This window comes from Gekko japonicus, unplaced genomic scaffold (assembly GCF_001447785.1).
Source record: "Gekko japonicus isolate JY-2015 unplaced genomic scaffold, Gekko_japonicus_V1.1 scaffold208, whole genome shotgun sequence".
NCBI lineage: Eukaryota > Metazoa > Chordata > Lepidosauria > Squamata > Gekkonidae > Gekko > Gekko japonicus.
In genome coordinates this window covers 1,428,234-1,450,486 of record NW_015173680.1, presented here as the reverse complement: position 1 = coordinate 1,450,486, position 22,253 = coordinate 1,428,234, and the positions used below count along the sequence as shown (strand labels likewise).

General features: G+C 45.4%; 1 protein-coding gene across 1 annotated transcript in view; it reads right to left on the bottom strand.

Annotated features, from left to right (window-relative positions):
- Nucleotides 1-1,121: 1,121 nt before the first annotated feature.
- The window catches only part of NR6A1 (nuclear receptor subfamily 6 group A member 1), a 33,974-nt gene continuing 12,842 nt past the window's right edge, over nt 1,122-22,253 (bottom strand). The window contains exons 3-9 of the mRNA XM_015423023.1: nt 13,153-13,208; nt 9,904-10,061; nt 9,379-9,606; nt 8,529-8,783; nt 4,032-4,153; nt 1,567-1,719; nt 1,122-1,218 (exon numbers count right to left, since the gene is read on the bottom strand). Of these exons, the coding sequence (XP_015278509.1) occupies nt 1,130-1,218; nt 1,567-1,719; nt 4,032-4,153; nt 8,529-8,783; nt 9,379-9,606; nt 9,904-10,061; nt 13,153-13,208 (1,061 nt within the window). The 3' untranslated portion in view covers nt 1,122-1,129. The remainder of the gene's footprint in view (nt 1,219-1,566; nt 1,720-4,031; nt 4,154-8,528; nt 8,784-9,378; nt 9,607-9,903; nt 10,062-13,152; nt 13,209-22,253) is intronic.

Below are 22,253 nucleotides of genomic sequence, written 5' to 3'. Positions count from 1 at the left end.
TACCCGTTTTTCACTTTGCTGGTAATCAGCAGCATCAGCAGCAAAACCATTGTGGGGAAGATCAACAAAGTGAGCTTTTCCTTGGTGTAGCCAAGTCAGGCTCCATCCCATGGGAGAGCGCCCAAAGCCAAAGATGGAGGAGGCATTTTGCTAGGCCCAAGGCATGTTCACTTTTCAGTATGCCTTGTCCATCTGCATTCCCATACCAGCCTGCATCCGATTCAACCCTAGAGATGTGCCAAGCATCAGCTTGCAAAAGGGTCTGGGGTCTGGAGGGATGCCTGGAGGGCTCTGCAGCTTTAAAAGTTGGTAGTGGATGAGATAGGCTTCTGCAGTTCAAGCAATATGCCTCAAGCTTTTTGGTGTGTGCACGCCTGGCTAAGCCCTTTCAGTAGCCAAGCTGTTACGATGTTTTGCAACCTGCAAGGCAGGTGAGCATACCTTATAACCTATCACCTTTTGTTCCAGCTGCCATGTTTCCTTCTTGCAGTCACACCCCTGCATAGTAAACATAGGGAAACACGGCTGCCAGGTATGGAGCACTTGCAGGGACTGCAAAACAAAGGAAGACTGTGTAATGCGTGTGTGTGTGTGGGAGGGGAGATACTTGAAGAGCCACCTAGGGAGGTTCTATGGACTATTTATTGCAGCAAAGGAAATGAGGGGCGACAGGAAATGACCAGCCGTGCCCACTCTTTAGCTTGGCATTTCTCTAGGGCAGAACAGATTCTGGCTGCAGACGATGGCTAGTTGCCCGATGGGATAAACGCTTTGGGTGTGGCCCACAGAAAGAGCAGTTCCTGAACAGCACCTTCTCCTTGAGGTAGTCTTAGTCATCGATCCCAGCCCACCCTCCCCCCAGTACAAAAGATCTAACCCTAAAACACTGCAACAAACATCTTCACATTCTGTAAACTGCGAGAGAACACGCTGTGTTGAAGATCATACATTCAACTCTGTCGTGAAATAAATATTATAGGAAACGAGGTTAAAAAAAGATTCTTGCTACAATGGCAAGGCTACCCACTGCCCTGCCACGGCCTTTCCCAACTGGCTGGGCCGTGGGCTCCTCCTCTTTCCCCTCGCCGGAGGCACCAGAGTAAGAGATGGGTAGGGGTGCAACGAGAGCTCACTCTTTGCTCATGCTGGCCTTGCAGGAATGAAGAACAGCCTTAAACAGGAGGGGCAGCTGCTCCAGAGGGACATTCACCATTTTCCCTGTCAAGGCAAGAACCCAAATGAGTTACCCCACAGCCAGGGTTATGGATTGTCAGCCACCCTTTTTAACACTAGCCCACTTCTATTAACTGAGACTGCACAAATGTTCCAGGAAATGCATCACCCAGTTAGCAACATTTAAAAACAGACAAGGGCCCTCCCCAGCTACCTGCAAACAAAAGGGGCAGGGATGGTTATGGGTTGGCTGAGTATGCTACCCCACCCCACCCCCATGCAAGAGCCAAAATGGTGGGCAGCTCCTTGCAGCCAGAAAGGTAGTGATGGGCTGGTGGAGAGTCAATGTGCTCTTTTGGCTTTCAAGTTTGGTTATGGAAGACAGAGACTTACCTGCAATGTAGCGTATCTCTGGCAGACACATCATCAGGTCTGGGAAGCGGTTCGGCTGATGCGGGTACTTGAACTCCATAAAATCCTGGCAGACGTACCAATATCTTTTGTTCAGCTGTTCCAGCTGGGATGTGTTTGTCAGGCCTCTGATATCTGAGTGCAGAAGAAGCTACGTTAGTAGGAAAGTTGGTCTTCATCCTATCTAGGTACCATCAGTAACTACAATACCGGTTAATACAAGGGTCAACAGCAAAGGATTTCAAAACTGCTTTGAATGCCTAGGTAAACTCTGCCAGTTGACACATGGATTATTTCCAAGGAAACTGAGCCTCTGGAAGAAACTTCTGCCAGCTGAGTAAGAGACTTTGGACAGAGCAGCTAAAGAGACACCAGTTATGGCCCTGACCTTGATATGCCAGGCAAGCCCAATCTCGGTGGATCTCGGAAGCTAAGCAGGGCTGACCCTGGCAAGTATTTGGATGGGAGACCTCCAGAGAGTACCAGGGCCCGGAGGCCAGAGGCAGGTTATCAGAATGTCCTCCATGCCCCAGTAAGAGTTGTCAAAGGTCACCATGACTTCCAGGCACGGGCGCGCACAAAACTACTCCCCGCAAAAAGCGAGACACCAGCTATTGCCTGGTTGAGGCCTGCAGCCCTGAGCCTTACTTCCCTTCATTCATGCAGCAGTGGCAAGTTGGGGGGACAGGGAAGAAGAGAATTATTTTTTTTTGTCTGGGATATGGCTGATATAGAAGCTTTCCGATATTTCAGTATCAAAACTAGGTGGGTATCAGCTTTTGTGTGCATGCACACTTCCTCAGATGCAGCCAGTTTACCACAGTTCTGCATAAATCTGAAGAGAGATGGAAGTGCAAGATTGTCTGAGGGGCAGCAGAGGATGTGCTCACAGGTGCCCCACCCTGGTTTAAACTCTTCTTTTCCATCTACGTCCTTGTCTGACAAGGCTCAGGCACTGTTTTGAGAGGGGGAAATCTTTCTCACTAACTAAGGCTACTCTAAGACGCTGCGATTTCTCAAAAATCTTTGCCCCGGATATTAGGTTTTGTGTATACTTCCTCAAATCCACAAGTCAGGTTTTCTTCCAATACCGCCCCCCGTCAGCATTAAGTGAAGTAATGTAAATATATAGGATTTCTTCTGCTACAGCTGTAAGAGCAGTACTAGATAGAGAGAATATGTAGGATCTCGTGGTTTTAAACATTTCCAACTGTTCCTTAAAGCACTTATGCCTCTTTATAGTGGTCTGGAAGTCTGAACATTCTTCAGCGACGTTATCAATACCTGATGAAGGAAATGCTCAGAATAGGCTATTTGCTCATTTTAAATGTGGCAAGTCTGTCATATATTAGCATTAGCAGTTTTACTTGCCCTTTTCTTCCAATTCTCAGCCCCCCCCCCCCCCCAATGCGGTAGTGCACCATTTTCCAGCTAACACCAGTGCCAGTTCTGATCTGGCTCTCCTGAAATTTAGCTTGACCAGCTAGGGGCAAGAAGCACAGACTGAGCCCTCAAGTGCAGCCGCCTTCTTCTGCTGTCTAGGCCAGGTTTCTTGTTATGCAGTTGACTGCTGGGATGGGGTAGGACAAAGGAGACAGAACCATGATGCTGGCTTTTGTAAGAAAGGCAAATAAATAAAAATATACCATGAAAACTATCAAAACCAAAGAACGGACTACAGGAAGAGTGCATTTGCTGCTTGCTGGGGAACTGCCCAAGAAAGGAAGGGTACAATAGGCAAGTCAGCAGAAAGCCCCCAGTTTTTCACCTCTACTGCCCATGAGCCAGGGCTCAAAATCCTGCCTTTTGATTGGTTAAACTGAAAACAAGGTGAACGTTCAGAGGATTCCCCTACACTCTCAGCACTCGGAGAAGAAATGGTCCTACAGCATGGTGCTGCTGGAGCCACTGAAACTGTGCAGCAAATACGGCAAAAACCCCCACAAAACCCCGCTATAAAGTCATCTCTCGGCAGCCAACCCACAAAGGCAGAAGGAGTATGGCAGGGAGGATCAGAGAACGCCAGACCAGATGACCACTGCTCCCAAATGATTCAGCATGTATGCTGAAATGTTTGTGTGCCCCACCAAGTTTCTGGGCAATGCAAGGTCATCTAGAGCCTTAGAATCTGTTTTTCTCTCTGCAAAGTCAGCTGGGCTTACCTTTCAGGCAAGAGAATAATTAAAAAGAGGCAACTTAAAAAAAAAAGATTCCTTTCGGCTACCTTTATCTGGGGTTGTCTCTCTTTATCTTGTACGCTATAAAAAAGGTTGTTGACTACACCTCCTCCACAAACCTCATTTGGCCAGTTCCTAGTCCCAATTTTAAAACCAGGGGAGGAGGTACATGGCTAACGTGCCACTGAGGTCTCCAAGAACAACAGAGATGACTACAAAGGGACCAGCACTTACTTGGGCTGGCAAGGAAAGCCTCTTAGCTGCACTCACCTTGATTGAGGAAGTTAATGGCCTTCATACATGCATATTCCTCATTGCTGACTTTCAGCTGGTTGAACTTGCGATACAGGTAGATAAGCCGCTCCATCACCTCCATCCCCTCTTCGCTGAATCTGAACGGAAGAGAGCATAAGAACATAAGAGAAGCCAATGTTGGATCAGGCCAATGGCCCATCTAGTCCAACACTCTGTCACACAGTGGGCAAAAATACCAGGTGCCATCAGGAGGTCCAGCAGTGGGGCCAGGACACTAGAAGCCCTCTCACTGTTGCCCCCCCCAAGCACCAAGAATACAGTGCATCACTTGCCCCAGTCTAAGAGTCCCTATCTATACCTTGTGGCTAATAGCCACTGATGGACTTCTGCTCCATATGCTTATCTAATTCCCTTTTGAAGCTGTCCATGCTTGTAGCCACCACCACCTCCTGTGGCAGTGAATTCCATGTGTTAATCACTCTTTGGGTAAAGAAGTACTTCCTTTTATCTGTTCTAACCTGATTGCTCAGCAATTTCATTGAGTGCCCACGAGTTCTTGTATTGTGAGAAAGGGAGAAAAGTACTTCTTTCTTGACCTGCTCTATCCCATGCATAATCTTAAAAACCTCGATCATGTCTCCCCTCAGCCGTCGTTTCTCCAAGCTAAAGAGCCCCAAGTGCTTTAACCTTTCTTCATAGGAAAAGTGTTCCAACCCTTTTATCATTCCAGTTGCCCTTTTCTGCACTTTTCCCAATGCTATAATATCCTTTTTGAGGCGTGGTGTCCAGAACTGTACACAGTACTCCAAAGGAGGTCGCACTATGGATTTATACAGGGGCACTACGATACTGGCTGATTTGTTTTCAGGTCCCTTCCTAATAATCCCCAGAAAGACAAGCCCGTGTCAGAGAGCTCCAGGGCACTTTCAGCACGAACTCCAGACCAAGGGACTCCAAAGCAAGAGACCACCTGCCAAGGATTCCTTCTAATGGGCTTGTACAGCTGCAATTCCTCAGGTGTGTGAGACAGTTAAATTAAAACCCACTCTACGGAAGTGGGTACATTGAAAGCTAAGAGGAAATGGACTCATACCTGGGCAGTCCCAGGGAAAGAATGTATAATACAGGGGCTGGGGGGGGGGGCTGAAATCCTCTTCACACCTGCAGCAGTGAATTGAGCCCTCCCCTACCTCTTCATCCTCCTCTCCTCACATTCCACGGAGCATGAACGCAGCAGGGAAGCCAAACAGTGGAGAAGAGAAACTGCTTAGCCCTGGACAGGGAAAGGACCATCTGGGGCACCCATCAGTTCCTACCATGCAAGCAGAGAGCCACAGAAAGAAACAGACAGCTGCCGTAAGAGGAGCTGCATCAGAGACAGTGAGAACCTGGAGGAACACATCAAAGAGCTCCAATGTCTACACAATACAGAGAAACAATCCCAGCGGGATTTTAAATGCAAATGTCTGTATACAGAGAGAAGCTAACAAGCTACAGTGCCAACATCTTGTAGTTAGAGAGTGTTAAATGAGGATCTAGGAGACTCTGGCTTGAATCTGACATGGAACTTCACTGGGTCACTTGGGCCACTCACTTCCTCAGCCTAACCTATCTCACAGGGTTGTTGAGAGGATAAAACAGGAAGAACAATGCTGCAAGTCACCTTAGGACCCCACTGGGAAAGAAGCAAGATAGTTTAAGGCCAGGTAATGTTCCTCAAAGACAGCACATATGAGGAATCAAGCAAGGTGTTTTACTGACATATGAAGGTTCTGGACCCTACTCCTGGCACACCCCAAAAATACTTGGGTGGGATTTAGCTCCTGTGAAGAGAAAGCAAAGCTGCTGCGTAATTTGCAGGTCAGCTCTTGGGAAAGCATTCTGGGGCATGATGAACCCTGCCTTGATCGCTAATCTCAGCAGAGTGGCCCAAGGTTCTTTATGCTTGCCCCGAAAGCAGAGACCCTGCAGGTGCAAGAACAAGCTATGGGATAACTCAATGAGCACCAAAAGGTTTTAGTTCTGTGTGGAGCTTTAATTGTACATAACCAGCATTTCAGTGCTTTCAGAGGCTAGGCCTGTATAGATGTCCCATGTTGGAAAAATTAACACGTGAAACAGGCCCAGGTTGGTTGCGTTTCTGTGAGTTCAGTCACCTCTGAAGATGGCAGTGCTCATTAGAGCCAGGCTGTGACTGGTGCAACAATCTGGAATTAAATAACAAAACTCCTGATAAGAGGTGGATTAGATGAAAAAGATGCTATAAATTTGGAGCCATATTACAGAGAGGCAAGTGGGGGGCGGATAGGCAGACAGGATTTGATTTAGAGAGGGTAGGAGTTTCAAGGCAGCTGAAAGTGTTGCAGGTCAAGGATTCAGAAGGAGACCAGGAAGGGGAGAAGGGACAGAGGGCTGCGTGTGAGTGTGTGGGAATTAAGCCTCATGCGTCATAGCAAGAGACCTAAATATGAAAATGTCTGCACGCAAGGGACAGAGCCTGTTCACATGGAAAACCTCTACAATGCCTCATCCCTCCTTGATCTTAGCCCCAACTGACATTTTCTCAACGTACTTGTGGGGAAGGGGGATGAAAGTACATGCCCCAAGTTAAGAGTTCAGATGGGCTTTCCCCCAATGCCACTGTGCAAAGATAGCAGCCAGGTCCTCTGTTAGCCTAATAAGGAGATCCTGGCATCTGCACAGGATGGCACATCAAACTGGAGAGAATCAAATGCCAGGTGATTGGGGGGGCTCCCACTGGGAGTATCTATCCAAACAAGATAGTTTGGCACTTAGAAACACCCCCTCCCCCCTGCCAAATGAATGATTGCCAGCAGGGCCACTGGGAGCATCAGCTAACCATGTCGTCAGGCCAGGCTGTTCAAAATTTATGCCATGGAAAATAACCTCAGACCTGGGGCCAAGTGGACTTTTGTTCTGCAATCCAAGTCTTCATTCTGAGATGCTGGGAAGTGGCAAATGCCCCGTTACTTCCAAGGCCCAAAATTGAGTCCTGGGAGTCACTTGCTTTGGGAGAACATGGCTAGCAGTAAGTTAATTTCTATCTCCACCCAGAATTAGAGGCAAAAGAGCTCTGACAAGGGATTTTCAGAAGTCTCATGGGATGAAAAAGCAGAGCAAAGGAAAGCCAAGCACCCCTCACTCAAAGGAGAGGGTGAAGATTCCCAGATTCCTCCTAAGCTACAGGAGTTGGTGCTTTCCCAATGCGGAAGTACATTGGTGAGAAACATGACCTGTAAGTGGGAACTGCAGCTTTGCTGGTATTCAGTCAATGGTCTTATGCAAGCCATCCCCTCTCAGACTGAGCACCTCCTTCCTCCCAATCTGTTATATGTGTTTAATCATCCTGGTTCACTTTACTAGGCAGTTGGCTATAGAGATGTGAAGGCCCGGGAAAAAAATGGAAAAATTCGGGGGGAAAACCGTTCCCCCCCCCCCGTTTTTTTTCCTGAAGCCTTTTTTGTTTTTTTCCGAAAAATTGGAAAAAGAAAAGAAAATTGAAAAAAGAAAAGAAAAAAAAATTGATTATGGAATGTTTTGTTTTAACATGATGAATAAAATATTTTAAGACAAGGTGTTCAAATATTTTCCAAATCATTTCTAAAATATATATATATGGTATCAGATTGATCTAATTTCTGTGCACTGAGGACAAGCAAGTCCTAGGTTACAAACTGAACTCTCCAAATGCAAGAACAAGATGCATTTCTTCCTTTAGGAGGTGCTATTGTCAGAAGAAAATAAAAAGGTTTCAGTTTTGTTTTTGCATGTGGGTGGGTATTCTGTTTGTAATAATTGTTTGGATACACTATATTTTTAATATGCTAGTTGTGATAATTTCATGCCAAGTAAAAATGTCCATAGTCATATTTTATGTTCCTAAAGTAACAGAATGACTTTCAATCTAGAAAAGACAAAAGAAATGCTAATGTAGCATTTTTTCAATTTTTCCGAAAATTTCCGTTTTTTCCCAGAAAAAAACAGAAAAAACCTGGGTTTTTTCCCGAGCTTCAAAATTTCCGGAAATTTTACATCTCTAGTTGGCTATATTATTGAGATGATGTATCCAAAGCACTCTGCATACTTAAATCCTGCATTTGCATGTGTATGAAAAATTACAAAGTAAGCATGAGGAAAGCCCCTCTTTCTATGGTGCTATAGACATGGAGACCTCCTGTTATGTTGGAGGCTCAATTAGCTCTGAAAACGGAAAGTCCCTTCCAAAAAACACCAGGAAGGAGGCTGCCTTGGAGACAACATCTCTCTGCTCCCACAGAGGAGGGTGTTTGTGACCTACCCCAAGCAATTTCAGCTCTTTTGCAACTGTGTCTGGCAGAACCATGCTTTATCTCCTTCCTTCTTGCTACAGCAGAACTTGGGTATCCCTGGGGCAATACAGAGTGACTATCCTAAGCCCAGCTGGGGAGTCAACAGCAGAGTTACCCCCCCCACACAAACACATAAAGGCTGGAGCTGCCTCTCCCCCCTCACCTGTGCAGCTCGTCATCCGAGGGAGAGTACTTGGAAGTCACATCTGCCAGGTCCCCAAATATCTGCTTGCTGTAAACCGTAAGGGAGGAGAGCAGGATCAGCTCCTGCCATGTGGAGCTCAAGAGGCAAGTGTAGTCCTTGATGGAAAGTTCACAGAAGAAGGGCAGCTTCTTGATCCAGGCTATCTGCCGAAACAGCAGCTCATCTGCCAGCCGACAGAGCAGCGCAAAGAGCTCAGCCTGAGTCACCTTGTACCTGCAGGAGCAGTCAGAGGAGAGAGAGAGAGAGACGTTGTGTCAGAAAAGCAAAACAGGCAGCTAACGTTCAACGGAGAACAGGCTCCAGTTGATGGCAGCACCCCCCAGTGGTGACAACTGGGACTGACCCATCTGACTGTCAGGCCGCACTCCTATGGGGGACAGGAGAACTTCAGAGCTGGTCTTGGGCCACTGACCAGGTCTGGCAAGCCAACAAAGGAAACTGGCACGGCAATCGTCTGTGTCCCTTGCAAGCACTTCTGAGCTCAACCCCAAGGTGGCTTCTTATTCCCTGATTTCTTCTCACCCCCCGAGCCCAACATGGCAACCCTTGCTTGTGCCAAGAAATCTCAGTGAATTATTTTTAAACAAAGATCAGTTACTATGTGCCTTCCATTTAATTCCAGAAACTAAAAGGTCTCCAGCCCTTGTCTTCGGAGGAGGAAGGACCAGAGAGCCACCCACCCCATCTGTACAAAGAAATGGGTTCCACAGGCTGCCACAGGCTTTCTGCAAGCCAGGGAACTCACGCACTCCAGGCAGCTCATGCAAGCAAGCCAAGCCCTGCAGCAAGGGGGGGGGGAGACACTCACCCATCTTCAATCAGCATTGGGGTGCTCAAGGGCTCCAGGTCCTCTGCTGACACCAGCTGGCTGATGAGGAGGCCGTGAGACTGAGGGTCAAGGCTGCGGGGCTGAGGGGGCAGCAGAGCAGTGTGAGCTGGGCAGCTCAGAAGGTGCGGAAGGTACTGATAGTGTGCAGACACTGGCGTCCCAATATACTGATCCCTGAGTGCAGTGAACCCATTCAGCTCCACAGACCTACTGGAAAATACAGGGCAGCTGTGAGAGACTAAAGGGGAAGAAGCTTGACCAGGTGACTCCACTTCAGAAGAAAACCTTGCAAAGTGCAGGAGCCCACAGTACATATCAATTTACTTTCATTTCAAACACCCTCTTTCATCCTGAGCATACAACACAGACTGCCTATGCATGGGAAGGCACAGTACAAATCAGCAAAAGAAGAGACCTTGCTGAGGTATCAGGCAGATGCAAGTAAAAACTGCCCCACCCTACCTAGCCAAACCAGGAATGTTTTGCCCCTCTCCCAAGTCCCACCTTGAAGATGGAGTTGAGACAGGGGAGGGCTGGTTGCTCTCAGACACCCCGTTGCCAGGAGAGCTGTTGTCACTGTCCCCGTTGTTGCTCCAAGAGATATTGGCTTCCCCTTCGAATTCTTGCCCAGACATGATGCGCTCAATCTCTTCCTCGGATATCTTTTAGAGAGAAAAGAAACAGGCTGCAGTTAAGGCTGCTGTTTTCTGAAGCCAAGCAGGACCAACCATTTCACCATGCATTCTAAAGCAGCTCCAGGACCAGAATTCAGGGCTTCATTTCACTTGGACCCAGCCATGAAGCTTTCCCTTCCTACAGAATAGTTGATGACCAACTCCCACATGATGGGATAGGCGGGGGAGAAACTTCTAGGACAGAGAGTGTGAGGACTGCTTAGCATTTCTTGCTGTTGACAATAAAAGCTCTGGACACAAACATCCCCTGTGGTTTAGAAACAAGTGACTTCCCTGCCTTATCCTTGCAGAGATGCTTTTGGAAATACACAGATGTCTGGGCCAGGGACAGCAACACAGAAACAAAACCTCTCTCCTCTGTTTGCTTGCCACATTAAGCCATGGCTTCCACAGGGCTGAAGATTGAAATGAAGCACAGCAGAGAATTACAGCTGGATCACACGACTTTCTACTGGCTGCTCAATCAAGCCACGGGCCTTGCAAACATCAGAACGGTTAAGCCTCCCCTGCCCTCCCTCCAACAGTTTATATCCTGTCTCCTTTCTTTTCCTCCGGTAGAAGACAAGTGTTGGTCAGCCCTCAGGGAGCATGCACAGACTTCTCTGGAAGGAAGCCAGGAAACACAAAATCCCACCAAGCCACAGGACACCAGTAAGGGTAACTAAAAGGATGGATGCAGACAGCTTCCCACAAAGCAGTTCGCACGGTCCCATGCCAGTGGCACCTGGCTGCATATGTGGCATTATATTTTCTGCCTCTCTCAGAAGAGTCTCAAGAGCACTCAGCAGCCTTCCTTGCTACAAGCAGCCATATAATTTCAACAGGATTGCAACCACCCTGGTATCTCTGCCTCCCCCAGTGCTATGTTTATTACCCTAAAGTTATCAACACTGAAGCACGAAGTCCACTCAGCAAATCTTGTCCATCAGCTCCGCTTTGGGTCAGGTTTCAGCCTGTGACTTTGTTGGCAGCTGACTCTTATGCGTCATTAAGATGGAGAACTGCTCCTCAGAGCTACCCCCCAGTAACCAGTAGACTAATCCCTCAGGAATTCCTGTTAGTACAAAGATAAAGTCTGTGTCTCTGGAAAAAGGCTAAAGCATCACTTGTCAAAGAAAAGAGCAAAAGTCCAGTAGAGCCTTAAAGACTAACAACATTTGTGGCAGGGTGTGAGGTTTCATGAGTTAGTGCTCACTTCTTCAGATGCAGCTAGAATGTGAGTCCATCTGTCCTATATACTGGAAAGTGATTTCAGATGCCGAATGACATTAGCAGGCAAATAACAATAGCAGGTGAATTACAGGCGTGATTTGATTAGGTGTGATATGCAGAGGGGGGGATAAGGCATGGAGAAATCAATATTGGTAATGGGAAAGGAAACCTGGGTCCACTGATGGTGTTGCTAGGATCTATATGAGAGCTAAGTTGGCATCTTGGTTTGTTGCAGGCCTTGATACCAGAGTCCATGTTACTGTTAAGTAGTTAATAGTATTACCATCAGTGGACCCAGCAACATCAGCCATACCATCTCAGGTTCATACTCCTGCTCATCCTCTAATGTGACTTATCACATCATGTGTTAGCAATGCCCTTCCCCCCTTTACATTGGACAAAAAGGCCAGTCTCTTCAAGGAAGAATTAATGGACATAAGTCTGACATTCGAAACCACAACATTCCAAAACCAGTGGGGGACCACTTTTAACTTCCAGGACATTCAGTTGCTGACCTAAGAGTAGCAGTTCTCTTACAAAGGAATTTCAAAGGGCTATTAGAAAGAGAGAGAGTGCTGAACTGCAACTAATAATAAACTCCAGACAATGCATCACCTGGACTTAATTGAGACTTAGGTTTCCTGTCTCATTACCAATACTGATATCTCCATGCCTACCCCCCCCTCTGCATATCACACCTAATCCAATCACGGCTGCTATTGTCATTCACCTGCTAATGTCACTCGGCATCTGAAATCACTTTCCAATATATAGGTCAGATGGACTCACATTCTACCTATATCTGAAGAAGTGAGCAGTGACTCATTAAACTTCACACCCTGCCATAAATTTCGTTAAGCCTTTAAGGCGCTACTGGACTCTTGCTCTTTTCTACTGCTACAGACAGACTAACAAGACTACCCATGTTGATTTGTCAAAGAAAGAACCTGAGCTTCGCAAGAGGCATCACTCCTCATTCTGTAGGACCATTTTGCTGCCACATTAAAAATCAAATGCAAAAGCATTCTCTGCCTTCCAAAGCAGCCCTTCTGGTGGCCATCTGGAAAGTGGCAATCATTTCTCACTTGTGCTGCAAAAGCTATTGCACTGAATTACCAAGCATTTTACAAGACATCTCCCAACAAGCCAGCTCATCAATCAGCAAGACATTTACTGGGTTCCCCACGTGCAACAACTTAAGAAATTGTGCTGTGAGCACAGAAAGATTTATGGAGAGCAGGGACTGAAGGACTTTGTAGGTTGATGAAGGACGGAAGGACTGCTCCAGTGCTGAAGAGATTGTCAGCTGATTTGCAGAGCCGGTTGAGAGAAATCCATGACAGGGTTGGGATGGTTCCATATACCCGGAAGCTGAGCTGAAACACTACTACAAAATGTGAGGCTGAAAAACCACACCCACCCTACCCTTATTCTACATATGTCAAACTCAGAAAAATTAGCACTAAGTGGCTTTCCTTCTTGCCAAGATGCACAAACAGAGGAAGCTGAAAAAGGAAAGTAAAGAAAGAGAAACCCAAGCACGAGGTACCCTGCTTCTCCCTCTCACAAATCATGGCTCTGTCCAGCACAGCTAGCCATGGTGGCATGGTGCTATCAAAGGGCAGGGAGCTACAGAACAGAAAAGGGGTTCCCCTCCTTGAACATAACAGGAGCAATCCAAAGGAAATCTGGCCTCCTGAAATGCCAGTGGCATCAATAGGACCACAGCATTGAAACAGACAACTTCCCACTTGTTAAGAGGCCTACTAACAGAGCCTGGGTATAGAGAAGAGACAACAGGCCAGCAGAGGAAAGCTGGATTCAGGCACCCAGACAGCTAGCTCACCTGGACAGGCCCAATGCTCTTGTTCCTGCCTCCTGGCATGCCGTCTTCTCGGATTGCTGGGGGGAAAAGGGAATACAAAAGCAGCTGGTCAGGAACTGAAAACAGTGGAATGTGCTGAAATGGACAGATTGACAAATATACTAAAAGGAAAAATGGAAGAAAAATTTATGGGACCATGGAGGTTGTTCTATGACTGGTTAAAGCATAAATACTGAGAAACTAAGACTAAATGAAGAACAATAAGAAAGATAGTTATAATAGTTGTGAAACTTTTATGAGAAGATTTGCATGCAGAATTTAAAATCTTTTTTTAATATATATAACTCTGTATTCTTTCTTTTCCCTTTTCCCCTTTCTATATATAAACTAATAAAACTTCATTTTTTAAAAAAAGGAACTGAAAACAGGGCAAGCAGGGAAATGGAAGACTGCTCTCTCTCTCCACCCAAAACAAAAAATTGAAAAGTGCTGAAAAGAATGACTGTGGCTTACATTGTCCTCCTCCTTTGGATATTTGGACCCAAGGAAAGCTAAGATCATGGGGCATACCCCATTCTTCTCTTTCCCACTCCTGAGAATCCTTTGCAGGATGTGGTGAGGCTACCACCTATTAGGGATTAGGGAAAAGGCTCATGTCATCTGAACTCCTGCGGCAGCCTTGGGGGCAATGCACCAGCAGGAAATTTGTACAAGGAAGGCACATCAAGAGCCATTTTTACTACTGTGGTTCAGGAATGAGTTCTGCACTTTTGCTCTACAGGAGGTCTAGTGCATGCAGAGGAAAACACCCTGCTCTGATTAAAGGAAAACATTTTCTCTTGGATGAAGCTCTGGGCAAACTGTTTCTGCTAGCCTGCATAGTGTTGACTGGCTGGGGCCTGTGAAATCAAATATCCCTTCCCTTCCTCAGAGCAGTTTTGTAAAGGTGTTGACTGTACAGTATTATGTTCATTAAATTGTTTTTTAAAAGGCAGCCAGCACACTCAAAGTATAAGGAAGTGACAAAACCATTGACCAAACCAGCATTCAAATAAGTTGTGTGCTGACTGAATTGTGAAAGCAGGAGGAAACCAAGCTCAGCCTCCCCCCTGAAAAATGCTGCAGCAGGTGTGTTTGTGCACAGCTGTTCAGAACTTTTCTAAGTGGCCTCTGACTTTATTCCTTGGTACAACTGGGCTCCATCTACTGGCTGGACTACAGTGTTGCTGCCACCAAAAGACACGTGCCAGCTCAGCCACAGATTCACCAGGTGGGACTAGTAGAAGCCACAGAAAACAGGGATCTGCTTTGCAAAAGATGTTAAAGGCTGCAAGGCCCTTCGTGCATGAAAAAATGCCAGAGTCCAGTAGCACCTTAAAGACTAACAAAATTTGTGGCAGCAGGGTATGAGCTTTCGTGAGTCACTGCTCATTTTTTCAGACTCATGAAAGCTCATACCCTGTCACAAATTTTGCTAGTCTTTAAGGTGCTACTGGACTCTTGCTCTTTTCTACTGCCACAGACAGACTAACATAGCTACCCATCTTGGAAAAAACTGCCTGTTATTACAGTTGCTATCAATCAAGGGCAGCATATGGGTAAGAAACTCTTAAGTTTGCCACCTCCTGATCAGAAGCCTCTGAAAGAGGTGGCTTAATCTGAAGCAACACAGAAGGACCCCATTCTCTGGAATACTTACATCACTGTTCCCTCTAAACTGAGTTAGTGTGAGCTAGCTCACAGTTTTTTAGCCTCCGGCTCACACATTTTTGTCTCAGCTCCAGAAGGACAGCTCCAGAGCAAACTGATTTATGCAGTAGCCAAATCGCTTGCTCACAACTTTAATGCCAGTAGCTCACGAAGCAGAATTTTTGCTCACAAGACTCCATAGCTTAGAGGGAACACTGCTTACAGTTTCTGCAGATTTCATATCGCAGTTTCACTTCTGAAGCCAAGCCACTGAGAAGCAGTGTTAGTCTCCAAACAGACTTGACTCTACATGCTCGGTCTTTGCAGACAGGCTACACTTTACCTGTAACTCCTACCTAGAGCTTTGTTTCCATTCTTAACCATTATTTGTCAGAATGCCAGATGAGACTACACCAACCAAGTCTTGAGGTCAAACTGCAGGATGGCCAGTGTATTTTCCTTCTCCAAGAAGAGATGTTACTTGTATTTCCCTCTAACAGCTCTTAACAAATCAAACCCAGCTAAGCTGCCAGCAATTACCTCCCCAAGTCAAGAAAAACCCCTTGCAGTCTTCTTGTCTCTGCTTTTAAGATGTTCCACATTTTACTTTGAAGTTTAGCTAATGAATTATTCAACTCCTTAAACTACTTCACCCACAGAGGACAAGAGGCTCAGACAGCAAAGGCTTTTAAAACAGACACACCCCCTGCCATCTCTGACCAGAAGAGGGTAGATGGGGGGGGGCTGTTACTCTAGTCCATGTAGAGGCAACCTAGTCAGTCAGTCCTGATCCAGGATTGTGGGAGCCACTGGTTCAATGTTGTACTAAGGCAGCCCTTCAGACCCATGCCTGGTCAAGCAGAACAAGGGTAAAATGCTTGTCTTCAAGCATCTTGTGGATAGGTTTGTCTACAGTGCTGGGAACATTTGAAAGGCTGCTGAAATCTATCCATTACTAAGCCTGGTCATCTACCCATCCAGGTCAAGATGCAACGACAACTCAAAGTCCCTAAGCCAGGAGTGTCAAACAGAACAGGGATGTCCTCAAAATACAGGTCAACAAGAACTCAGCACGAAGACAGGCTTTGGGATGGCCAAGCCCATTTATTCTGTCCTCTTACTTAGAAACAACAACAACATTACAATGTTGGCTGGAGTAGACAGACAAAGATTATCATCACTTTCTGCAGGGCTGAAGGCAGTCTTAATGTTAATGATACTCCACGTTTACTGTCTTATGCAGAAAACACTGTGCCACAATTAAGCCACTTGTCTTTAAGGTGTTGCAGCCTGCAGGACACTTGTTCCGGGAGTTAATGAGATATCCAAATGCTTCTTAAGAGAAGAAAGGAAACAGATAAAATGCATCACTGCTTCCACTGACTTTCCAAGCTGCATTTTTCTACAGTGTCCAGAAGAGGTCACTCTTTAATGGAAACAAATGGCATGTCCAATAAGATAATTCAGTCTTCTGTCCTCCTCACAGTTTATGGTCTTAGAAGGCTTTTGTCTGCAAAGGAATCTGAGATGACAACGCAAAGCAGTGAAAGCAGCTCTTGGGGCTGAAAACACACCCATTTGATTTAACTGACTATTTTAAAGTATGTCCCTGCTAAGTATATCCCCCCGTAAGGTTGGGGATATTAATTTTAAGATTTAGATTTTGAGTTGTAGCTCCAGTTCTTAGTCCCTGCAAGGCAGGTAATATAGGATAACAAAATCAACAATTAAATTATAGCAATCTGGGAATTTTAGTGTCTATTGATGGTCTCAGTACTGTTCTAGTGTTTCCTCCTTTCACTATTTTAATGTTTTAGCTCATTTTATTGTGCTGTTAGTTTAAGAGTTTTGAATGTTTTAATTATAAAAATATTTTTATGCATGTTTACTTTATTCTGTGAGCCACCTAGTGTGTCATTTTAAGGTCAGAAAAGCAGGATATCTATACGCTAAATAAATATCCTTATACTAATAGCCAAGTTGCCCCCTCCGTGCGGATATCTATATCTGCACTTCGGGGGCACTTGGGGGGCCGGGGGAGGTTTGTGCACACGTGGGCCAGTCCCGACGTGTGCACAAAAATAAAGTTGAAAAAAATTTCGGGGGGATGTTTAAATCCCCCCGAAAGTGCAACGCTCTACGACCTACCGGGCTTGCGTGCGGGGGAACGGAGACAGACAGGCAGGCAGGCAGGCAGGCAGGCAGGCCAGGCCGGGCGGGCGGGGAATACTTTATTCTGTGAGCCATCTAGTGTGTCATTTTAAGGTCAGAAAAGCAGGATATCTATATTCTAAATAAATATAATATATAATACCTTTTTATTTATGCAATGTTTTTCTACCTTTTCTAATTTTACCGAATTGTTTACTGGATGTGTCATGCTTTCTAATTACATTTTATATCATGTGATCCACTGTGTGGGGGCTACTACAGAAAAAGCCCTGTTCCCTGCTGAAATCAATCCAGCCTTAGATAATGAGAGGCATACAAGTAGGACAGTCTCTAATGTTCTTTTTTACACACACACACACATGTGCGTGTTTGTGTGCTTGCCCAGAAGTCATGGTTGACTTCTGGTGACCCCTAGTGGGGGCTTGGACATTTTTCAGAGAGGTGGCTTGATTAGTCTGCCTCTGCATCCTGCCTCTGGTATTCCTTGGAGGTCGCCCTTCCAAGTACTTGCCAGAGTCAGCCCTGCTTAGCTTCTGAGATCTGACAGGATCAGGCTTGCCTGGGCTAACCAGGTCAGGTCTGCCTCTGATGTTCTCAGTGTGCAAAAAGAGCCATTAAACAGGACTACAAATTGTTTCTTCCCTACAAGGGCACAACACACACACACACACGCGCGCGCACACACACACCATAGCAGCAAGAGGTATGGGAATGACATCCACACCACACCCTGATCCCTGTGTTGCTTCCTAAATGCTGCATTCTTCCATCATACCTGTGTAAAAGTGTAGGTGCTACAGAGATAGCATTGGGAACCCGATGGCCCTGAAATACCCCTTTTACTTACTGAGCAACGCTATAATGCTACAATCCAGGGAAATGGAAAAAACTGTTTATGTTGGATGGTGTAATTCTGCATGCAGGAGGATTTGGGAGAGAAAGGGTTAAGAGAATTCTCTCACTCAGGTACACTTGGCAGTTGGCCCCTCTCTCATTGGTTAGATGCTGAGTCTCTTTGGCTGTTGCCTGTCTTCTGTTTTCATCTTATATAGGACCTCTCTTCTTCTCTCTCTTACCTGGGCTTGGAGGTATAGCAAGTTAACCTTTTTAAAGTTAATCTGTTCACAATAAGTTAATCTGTGTTTTTCGTATGAGAAGTAGCACTGTGACGAGGGGGGGGGGGGGGAGACCATGGCAGTGACCTGCCCTGCACCATTTTGGAAGTGGAGGTTAGATTCACGCACTCCATAGAAGCAATGGAGACTGTCCACAGAGCTGCTGCTTCCTGCAGCCACTTCAGAGTCCTCTTGCAGCTGTATTAAAGTAGGTTCATATCTTCTCCTGTTTTAAAGCAAAAGCCAAGAACACCCTGAATCACATTCAGAATGAGCATAACATCATGAGGACATTCCTCTTTAAGGTAGAATCTTCCTGCTACCTGTGTGGGGAAAAATCCCTGTGTGGAAACTGCTCAGGACGAGAGAGCTTTTGGAGTTCTGGCCCCTCTGATGGACCTCCTGATGGCACCTGGGTATTGGCCACTGTGTGACAAAAAGTGTTGGGCTGGATGGACCATTGGCCTGATCCAACATGGCTTCTCTTATGTTCTTAAGCTAACTAAGTTAATCAGGCAAACAAAAAGAAGCTCTGAGCTGAACAACAGCTGATTTATGTTCTTCACAAGACACAAGTTTGGGGGCGGGGGGCTAAATACCTGCTCATATGTACAGGCTGGAGGACAAACAGTACTCCCCTAGTTTCAGGAAGGAGCCTCTTTGACCAGGACTGACAAACTCCTGGAGCCTTTTTAAGCATATCTGGAGAAGCACTCTTATAAAGCTACTTTTTCTCAGCTTCTTGTTGAGTGTATAGCGAACAGAGGTAGCTACACGGCTAAATAGCAAATCAAAGTTTCAAACCCAATCTAATTGTAATAGTATAGACAAAAGTGCTTCATTTTTTAAAAATAGACAAGACTGTTATAGCCTTCACCTGCAGCAGCTTAAAGCAACCAACATTTGACACACCTGGGGGAAAGGTCCCATCCCTTTTGTATTCCAGTGTGCCCCCTCTATGCAGCTTGGGGAAAGCCTCATTCCTTATAGCAACCAATGACTGATACACACTGTGAGACTGGATTCTCCACAAGAAGGATCCTGACAGACATGGCAGAAGTGCTCCTCCCGGATTGTAATGGCAACATTCAGTTCCCAAGCTTCCAGTAGGGTCAAACATCACACCTACAACTGGTTTCCTGTGGCCTCCAAGACCTGCAAGCCACTGGCTAGCTGCAGCGCTGCACAGAATGCTCACAAACCTTCAGTGTAACTGCTCTGTTTGCCTGAGGGGAGGTTGCATTTCATGACTAGGCTACGTGCTCATGGGAGGAAGGAAGGGCACAAAGAAGGAGGAGGGAAAAACCAAAAGATCTCAAGACCTGGTTTGAAACAGATCAGGCAAGCCTGGCTTCATGTAGCCTGCAGAGCCCTGTTTCCAAGATATGTTCCCTGATTTTGTCAATACCAGAAGCTCTCTCAAGATGGACTGACATCTGGGAGGCAAAGGGTGAGGATTAACCTAAGGCTTTAAATTGGATTGTTTAAAATAAAATATCTTAAAGGTAGGTATTTTTAAACATTTCAATAACATTAAGCAAGCTTTTAAAATAAGCTGATTTTAAAATGAATTGGAATGTAATACTGTACAGCATACTGAAGTCTACACACATTCTCTTAAAACTGAATTGGTGACCCTCTTTCAAACACATCACGTTAAAGCCTGTTTTTCTATAAAGCAGTATGAACAAGGGATGAAACTATTACTTTTGCAGTCAAGAACGATATTTAAAATGTTTCTACCCCACTTTTCTTCAGGTTCAAAGTGGCTTACAAAAATTTAATACAACCACCAACACATAAAACAGGAAGATGGCAGAAGTATTACTTGAATATCCTCTCATTAATCACTTATTAAATTGTTGAATTCAGTCCATCAGTGGTTACTAGCCATGCTGACTAAAGGGAATCTGCACTTTCAGAAGCAGTAAACATCTGAATACCAGCTAGAGGAGGCAACATCAAAGGAAGGCCTAGGTCTCTATCCACTGTTTGTTGGCCCTCCAGGCCAACTGGTTGTCCACCACGTGAAACAGGTTGGACTAGATAGACTACTGGTCTGATCCAACAAAGCTCCGTGTTTAAGAAAGCCAGTATTCATGTAGGACAAAATGATTACCTCATTCTGGGGGTAAAGGGAAGACGGAGAATGAACGTAATCTAAAGCCTTATGAAATAAGCAATTTTCCACATGGCACTGCCAAGAAGGCCCTACCTCTTCTCACTGCCCTCACCACTCAAAAGGGTAGGAGAAGGGCATCTCCAGAACATCTTGGCAGATGGGTAGGCTCATACAAAAGATGGTCCCTCAGACACCCTACGGCCAGATTATGTTCTCCCTCAGACACCCTACGGCCAGATTATGTAGGGTTTTAAAGAATAAAGCCAACTCTTTGGAATCACATCCAGAAACAAATTGCAATTCTTTTAATATAGGCAAGATGTGACCACTACAACATACTCTTGTTGGGAGCCTTTCCAAGCTGTTTTGGATCAGATAAGAGTTTCTAAAAGTTCTTTGGTCAGCCCCATCAGAGTACAAACTACAACAGCCACGTCCTGTATTTTCTGGAAAGGGCACTCACTGGCATCCAAGGATCTAGGAGTACCAAGGAGCAGGCTATCAGTGAGGAGCTACCATACCCAGAACTATGCTAGGCCACCATCCTGACACCCACCACCACCCACAGACTGAAGCACCTTTGTATTGTCTGGAGGAGGTAGTTTCAGCTTGTTCACTCTCCTCATCCAGACTGTTATTGCCTCTAGGCACACATTCAACACTTCCACTGCTCCATCTGAATTGGATGAAAAGGAGAAATAGTTGAATATCAGTATATTCATAGTGCCTCATTACATATACCCTGATAAACTTAGTCAGTGGTTTCATGTAGATCTGTTAATGAATTAATGAATATGGAGGACAAGATGGAGCCCTGTAGCTTGGAGTCACTCTGGACTCACTCCATGGGGCTATCAGCTACTGGGTTCAATACAAGCTACTGGCTATTGCCTACAAAGCCATTCATGGCTTTGGACTCTCATATCTGCAGAATCATTTCTCCTATTATGCTCTGCCATGACAGCTTTATTCATCTGAGCAAAGTCTTATGAAGGTGCCACCTTGCAAACAGGTAAGATCAACAGCTGCCCATACATCTGCTGTCTCTATTGTGGCTCCTACTCTGCATAATAATAGAAGTATGAGGGTCTTCCTCACTTCCTCAGGCAGGCCATTACACAAACTCTGTAAACAGAATATTTCAGGAGGGCATCTGTGTAAAAGGAATAAGACTACGGTGTAATGGAATGGAAGTCATTTTATAAAGGTAACAGGACTGCAGTCTATTCCACTGTTTTATTGAATGTATTACCTTCCTCTTGTTTTCTACTTTTGTAATTCCATTTCTGCACTATTTTTTACATACTAATTTTTGTGATCCTAGTCCTATTGCATTGTTTGTTGGATGTCTCATGTTATTTGACTATATTGTTTTACCCTGTATAATCCATCTTGAGTCTTAGCAGGAAAGGAGAGTTATAAGTAAATAAAGTAACCAACAGTCCCAAACGCAAGCCTAAAGCCTGAATGAGGTGGACCAAGAACATGTACCTTGCCCCAAAAGGGGAGATTTGCAACTTACTATAAAATGGAATAATCTACAGGATCCAAGGATTGGTTTCACAATAACCTCTTTCAAATACAACAGAACAGGTCAGGTATAGTCTTCATTACTCTAAGTATGAACATTATATTGTCAAACCAAACAGCACACACTTCATGCTGTGAAGAAAAAAACAGATGTAATTGTTGTTCTTCAAGTGGTTACCTGCATATTCATACTGATGGGCTTTGTTGGGGACAGAGCTTTGGACAATTCAGAAACTTCTAGAGCTAGCTTTTAGGTGTGAAAACAGTCTCCATTCAGAGGTACACAGGTACATGCACAAGGGAAAGGAGTCATATCTTCCCACTCACTTCCCTCTGAAAGGATATTCACAGCAGGCTAAAAATACCATGGGAAAGGCATGTGGGTTGCCTGAATGTACAGATGGCCACCTAAAAACAATTACAGATAAGCAACCTGTTACTAGTCCTAAGTGGTCTCTGTGCATCACATTGATGGGTAAAAAGTAGCAAACTGA